At 47.7% G+C, this 6,947-nt stretch overlaps 2 protein-coding genes across 2 annotated transcripts in view; one reads left to right on the top strand and one right to left on the bottom strand.

Annotated features, from left to right (window-relative positions):
* The window catches only part of T265_10677 (hypothetical protein), a gene marked incomplete at both ends in the record, with an annotated part of 13,657 nt that extends 11,779 nt beyond the window's left edge, over nucleotides 1-1,878 (bottom strand). Inside the window, 4 exons of the mRNA XM_009177131.1 lie at nucleotides 1,056-1,211; nucleotides 1,246-1,374; nucleotides 1,407-1,612; nucleotides 1,746-1,878. Of these exons, the coding sequence (XP_009175395.1) occupies nucleotides 1,056-1,211; nucleotides 1,246-1,374; nucleotides 1,407-1,612; nucleotides 1,746-1,878 (624 nt within the window). The remainder of the gene's footprint in view (nucleotides 1-1,055; nucleotides 1,212-1,245; nucleotides 1,375-1,406; nucleotides 1,613-1,745) is intronic.
* A 4,692-nt stretch (nucleotides 1,879-6,570) lies between these two features.
* The window catches only part of T265_10676 (hypothetical protein), a gene marked incomplete at both ends in the record, with an annotated part of 7,550 nt that continues 7,173 nt past the window's right edge, over nucleotides 6,571-6,947 (top strand). Inside the window, one exon of the mRNA XM_009177130.1 lies at nucleotides 6,571-6,876. Within this exon, the coding sequence (XP_009175394.1) occupies nucleotides 6,571-6,876 (306 nt within the window). The remainder of the gene's footprint in view (nucleotides 6,877-6,947) is intronic.

The following is a 6,947-nucleotide window of genomic DNA, read 5'->3' as shown; positions in this document are numbered from 1 at the left end:
GGGTATTACAGCTGAGTGATGTGCAGCAGGGGACACTTCGAGACGACCGACGTGGCAAATGTGCAGTTCACGCCTGTCTGAGGACTGAGGTCATCATCATCGACAGCATGACATCAGTGTTCAACACTGATGCTTCACTGACGTACAACCATGATTTACTTGAAAGCCTTATTGTAAAGAGTAAAGATGGACGGGGAAGGGACTTAGAGCTAGCTTACCACAATCATTCCGAGGTGCCTAAACCTCCAGACATTCACTCAGGCAGTCTGAATAGAAACTGACAAGAACGCCACTGACATCGGTTGGCAGCCATATCTTGTAGTGTCTACAACCAGGTACAGTGAGGATCACGCGGTCCTCATCCTGGAAGGCGAGTAGCACCGACAGCACCCAAGCGTTTTGTGATCTCTTTCAAACTCCTCTGCCATGTCAAGGGTTGGCCACCTCTCTGTTTACGCCACTCCGAGTTGAGCATGGAAAACAGCACTCTCTTCGGCAAACGATGTTTCGGCATACGCAACACATGTCCCAACCAACGCAGCTTCTGGTGCTGGACACATTCTTCAATGGAAGTACCCGTTACACAACCAAAAACGCGCTTTCTAACTGCCTCGTTACGGATTCGCCGACACCAACCCACACGAGCTATGGTTCTGAGACAACGATTATCGACACCTGAAAAGTGGGGTTCTGCCATAGCACTCAGATAAAAGAAACCTAACCACAAGGTAGCGGTTTTTCGCGTAAGACTGCCAGCGCAGCCCACATTTTTGAGCAGCCAGTCGCCACCCCTACTTATTGACTTATTGATATGGAAGGCAGTCACACGTACACTTCCCAGTACGCCCTTAAATACACAAACCGTCGTAGTCTCTTTGAGAGGCTTTAGATGCTCGAAGCAAACATGCGTAAAAAACGCAGAAAACCACCGATCCGAGTAAAGGTTTCGATTCTACTTGTGGACTGAGCCAACACAATTAAGGTTTACAACATGAGCCGATACGAACGAAAGAGTAGAACAAACTAACAAACGAAGTCCTATATTCTACCCTTACTTGTCCATAAGCGGCTGTTGACAAGTTGTTACGCCGTTGAACCAGTCCAAGTGCAGCATTTTGGTTGCCGACACCCCAGCCTCCGTAATCTGCTGCAATCGATTCATCAGCGTCTCGTGCGTCATAATTCTGCCGCGAGCCTTTTGGAGGAGCGCCCTGAAACGAGTGAAGACAGGATAAAGAAACTCACCTCAAGAAGCTCAGCAATAGCTTGTAGACAATCGACGACCTTATCGAGATCTCCAACCAGCTGGATGACACGGTCAGTCGACCCAGGGCAGAGCATTTGGTATACTTTCAATGTTTGTAAACCCGATTGCTGAGAAGATTTAGATAGATTTGTAGACATACCTCCCGCAGCTCTTTTATCTTATATCCACCACGACCAATGATGCAACCCGCTTGACTCTGATGCACCAGTAATCTCAAATCCACTCCCTCGTCACGATTGTTCTGCATCTGCAGGTATAACTTCAGATCAAACAGGCAGTACCCTTTCCAAATTCTCCACAAATATTTCAAGGACAGAGCCAAGATCTCCATCCAGAACAAGGACCCTTGGAACAAAAACAAACGATTAAAGGGGTAACAATGAGGGGCTTCGGCCGCAATACCTTTCAGGTCCATTGCTATCTGGGATCATAACCTTCACGGAATACTACGAACAGCAACCAGAAAACAAGAACCCACCGGAGAGGGACCGGTTGAATAGCACGCGGGAGATCAGGACGGGACGGGGCGGGACGGGGTAGGGTGGGTTACGAACCATGTATCGGGCAGGTGGCGGGACATTTCGGGCGGGCCAAGAGTGGGAGAAAACCATAATGGATAGAAAGGAACAGAAAATAGGCCAAGGTGTTAGAACTTAGAAAAACCTATCTCCCAAGAAAAAACACCAGAATTCGGGGGAAAAGTAACGTACCTCCTCTCGAATCCGCTGAATATTTTCGCCGCCTTTGCCAATGATAACTCCGGCAGCCTAAAAATGTTGCTGTCTCGGTGATTGAAAGGGAGAAATACCTTGGTCGATATAAGGAACCGTAGCTCTACCTTAGGGCCTTCACCACGCCTCATTTTCTCCGAAATAACGTCTCCCACTGTCAGGCTATACGCCGAACCAGAGCGCACCAAACGGATTCAGACGCGCCACGACCTTCGGCGCCCCAGAGAGTTTAGGCGGGAGTCTGACGTTTGAAACAAAAAGCATAGGAAACGAGGAGACAAGCCGTGACAGCGACTTGCTAGTAGATGATGGTTGCCAATTCTGTTAGACAAGGGATACTGTTATTTTCCGCCTGTCGCTGGAATTTTCATGCGCGTTCTTTGAATTTTGGCAGTTCGGGTATCCGGTGATGGGGCATGCAATCCGTGTACTAGCCAGCATTGTGATTGGTTGGTTGAGGGCGAGTCAGGAAGCGCGCGCGTTCCAAATGCATTTATGCACGAGCCAAGAAAAAACGAATTGAATTTTTAAAGCCCATAAACTAAGGAAAGACGGATTGTCAGCGTAAGCGAGAAAATAGCATGAAACCACTTAAAGAATTTATTCCTGCAAATCTCTGCCTGTCGGTGTGAAATATGCACAATTTTACGAGTATAAAATGAATGAGGAAATTTAACATCTAAAAAGTATCCACGTATCTTACATTGCCCCCCATCGACCTGCCTTCGCACGATCTGTTCCTGACTACCCAAACCACTTCGTCTAATAAAAGCTCGGCAAGAACTCGACATTCTAGTTTTCGGAAATCTCGATTCAAACTTAGCTATAGTCTTGGATATGTATACATATTCAAGACTTTTGCAGTCGGAAGAATAAGTTCATTTCATTTTAGCTAATCATATTTATGCCCCAATAATACTCAGCGAAGGCAGTAATGTCCTGTGAAGGAAAGCCGAAAATAAGCCAAACGACTTCGCCCCGATTTGAACCGCGAACCAAAAGGTACCTGCGCTCAAGCTTATCCCACCTGACCATTGAGCCACGGAAGCCCATTGGTTAAAACCTCTGCTAATCACTAAGGCCCCATTTGGAGTGGTCGTATGTTATGCTATGGATCACGTGACTCGGACCAGCCACTCATTTGCTTCAGTTTGAGTTGCACGTAAATCGAGTTCCCGGTGCTGACGCGCAGTATTTGTGCGATGAAAAGGATTTTTCGAAAGCTATATATCACTGATGTACTGTAACAGACAAGCAATAAAGTTCAGAATACCATTCCGAACTTTTGAGCTTTATCTCGGTATTCCAGGGCCTCAGGGATGCTATAATTTTTTCCACCAGAACTATTCCGCCAGGGGTATGATTGCTGCAGTGCACAGTGAGATTTGGTGTGTTCTGAAAATCTGAACGTTGTTTCGAATGATTTTTGGTCGAGCACATATGCAGTAGTGGCAACATCTTGGCGTAAAAAGCTTGATTCCATTCGCACATGTTTTACAGCCAAGATCATTGAGCGGTCAAAGAGTTCCTCCGGCGTTTGATGCACACAATCAGGGCCCACACCCAAGATCCCCGGGTCGGGTTTGCTTTGGCCGTTCAGAGAACTCCCTTTAACTGAAAGGCACAAGCGAAAAAAGTTGCGCAACACTACCCCTCAAGTTCTCAGCGCTGGACAGTATGCCGTGAGAAACTCTAATGGGGACCAGTGCCGAAGAAGAGTAGATCGCTGAGTTATTGATTCACGGATTGATGCACTGGACTAGGACTTTCTCCCATGCTTCGCGGGTCGGCTTTGTTCTTGTGGTTCAGCGGCTGGCGTTCAGCGGCTGGCACAAGCGAAAAAATGGAGTGGCATTATTCTTCATCTTCTCAGTTAGGGGCAGTAAGATTTCCAGGGTGAGCAGTCGCACTAAAAAGCGTCCAATAGGGCCTTGAACTGGGTACTAGATGTATCGTGAACAACCGTAGGGGGAAGGTTGTTTCACACACCAACTACACGAAATGAGGAAACAAATTTCTCAACTAAATTGCACGCTCTCAGCCTGAAAATCTTCCTACCATATCTCCGCCGTGTTTCCGGTGGGTCGGCGGTGAAGATCCTGTTTGACAAACTTGGTTCATGCAGTGCAAAAGAAGCATGGGTCTCCTCGGAGTCGGCAATATTCCAGGAGAAAGAGACCAAGCTCCGCGAGACGCGTTTCATGGTCCTTAATTTGAAACCGACAAAAATTTTCGTAGCAGCTCGTTAGACAACCTCAATGAAGGCTACGTCCTCCGTGCGTCCTGAGTAGACAGCTGGGTTGGTATATTTAAGAAGAAGTCGGACGTTGGCCTCATAGCGTTCATGAAAATAACATGGGAGAAAGTGGGCCAAACATCCGTAGAACGACGAATGCCTTTTGATCCTATCAACATGATACAGTGAAAAGGACTTTTTTGAAGAAGGCCAAATATCAAGATCCTTTTTGGCAAATGCCCTCGTGATGTCCGCTGGTCCATTCTCACCATGCGCGGCAAAGGCATTCGCTGGGTTGCCTCCAAGTGACATATGGACGCACTTTTCGTCATTATCGAGGAGATACCAGTCCGACAACAACCGGCTTGCAGCGACTAGATTCATTTATGGGGCGCTGGCATTTAGGCTCCAGCAATTCATGTCATGAGTAAAAAGGTAGACATGCATACGAAAGACCCCATGGAGGGTCTCCGACGTAGATCGGAAACAGGAGTGATCCTTGAAGAATTCCACCGCAGATCAGGCCTCGGAGGACAGTAGATAGGAGCTACTTTCATACATAATATTCAATATGATAAGAATGCTTTAATCCGGAGTACAATTTCTTAATGAATCCCACGAGACTCAAACTTGTGGAGCAGTAGAACGTGTGGGACTCGGCCGAATATTTCAGAAAACTCAGAAATTATGGCTGGCGTCAAGCTCTCCATATCAACGAGCATACTCATCAGGCGAGAATCCGTGTTGCACTGGGAATAGCAAGTTGTTTTTGGTGAAGTGGTCCATGATGGTCCGCTCCGGAATGCGCTCTATCACCTTGCACGAACGCTTGTGGGGCTTATAGACCTGTGACTACCGGAATATAATCGACCACCGGTTTTGTAGATTCGCGTGACCATTGATTCCTTCCAAGCGGATAGGAGGCTGCCTACGTTGATCGACCGACAGAACGTCAGGCGAAAATACTGTGACAGCGTGGGTGTCGTGAACCTCATGATCTTTGAATGGACATAGTTCGGCCTCAACGGGCAAGAGGAGGCAAACACACCGCTCTGCGAAGACCAAGTTGGTTGGTCGCCATACGTAGTTGTCTTGCGAAGACTGGACTTGACGCGGTCCCTTGCACAGAACACGGGACTGCATGAGGAGGCAAACACACCGCTCTGCGAAGACCGAGTTGGTTGGTCGCCATACGTAGTTGTCCTGCGAAGACTGGACGTGACGCGGTCCCTCGCACAGAACACGGGACTGCATATTATTCTCTCCATATCCTCTGAACGCTTTATTTACCACTATTAGGTCGCCCATGGGTTCTGCATCTTTCCCCAAGGAGAAAGCGTTGGCTTGCTTCTTCATCGGTATTATTTACTTAAAAAGGGCACTTTTTAATTTCCAGCCGGTTTCTAGTATCTGGGGTTGTTTCGATTGGTGGATTTCTGAGTAACGGCACTAACGAATCTTACAAGATGCCGGCTCATCTTATGCGTCTCCCGTAGTTATATTTTTGAAGAATAGTTGGGGCCTTTCTTCCGATGGGCGCCCTATCCTTTTGGGTAACCTTCGGTCTGCTCAACTGTGCACATGTTTCTTCCACTCGCAAACCGAGTCGAACACGTGGCATTTCTGAACAACGGTTCTCTATTTCTCTTCTGCCGAATATGGTCCCGATTTAAGTTGGCCAATGAAGATATGGACCACTGAGTGGTCTGTAGGGCGGAAGTTTTGACTGCATGATTGGGATTGAGGGTTCCTAGTCCAGTAGCAGATTAAATCAAAGTTTAGCACGCAGTAGCCACCATACCTTGGTGGAGCACTTGATCAGCGAAGCATCTTCTGTTGGTGATAACCAGATCCAGTAGCTATATTTGGCCTCTATGGTGTCTGGTGGCTGCGACGGCATAATGAGCTCAAGCGCCCTGCTGACAAACTTGGATCGTCACCGATATTAGTTGTCCACCACGCGCTCAAGAAACATCCACGAGGCCTTTGAGGTGATAAGATCGATCGATTGCAGGGGGTATGTAAGGGGCTAGCTGGGGCATGGTTTTATAAGGAGCAGTCATCTTCTGTTGGGCCCGAAGACAAATGCTGATCAACACTGAAAACATGGTAATCCTTCCAACGTGGTATTCCTCTCAGACAAATCATTCCGAGTGAGAATAGGGCCGACCCACTCTTCTCAAGGGCCGGTTTTCATTGGAGTTCCTCAGGGCTCCGTCCTGGGACCAGTGTCGTTTCCGAGCTACGTCGACGACCTCCCAAATGTTTTTGTAAGGCCATGTATACTTTTTGCGGACGACTTGAAATCCTGGAGTTTCAATGCCAGTGCCCTCCAAATGAATGTAGACACTGCCAAGCAGTGGTCGTTGGACTGGCACATTCCTCTGAATGATGAAAAGTGCGTCCATATGTCGTTTGGAGGGGATCCAGCGAATGCCTTTGTTATGCGTGGTGAGAAAGGGCCAGAAAACATCATAAGGATAGATGCCAAAAAGGATTTGGGCATCTGGGTCTCCTCAAATTTGTCCTTCTCACTACACCGCCAGAAATCGGCTCAAAATGCATTCGCCATTCTACAGATGATCCGACGCACCTTCTCCCGTATTACTCGCATGGACTTCCAAACACTCTATAGGGCCTACGTTAGACCGCTCTGGAACACGCCAACCAATTTGTCTATCCAGGACTCACGAAAGACGTCACCCTCATTGAG

The sequence above is a fragment of the Opisthorchis viverrini genome (genome assembly GCF_000715545.1).
Source record: "Opisthorchis viverrini unplaced genomic scaffold opera_v5_392, whole genome shotgun sequence".
Taxonomy (NCBI): Eukaryota; Metazoa; Platyhelminthes; class Trematoda; order Opisthorchiida; family Opisthorchiidae; genus Opisthorchis; species Opisthorchis viverrini.
The sequence above is the reverse complement of the archived record's forward strand: the minus strand, read 5'-3'. Positions and strand labels throughout refer to the sequence as shown.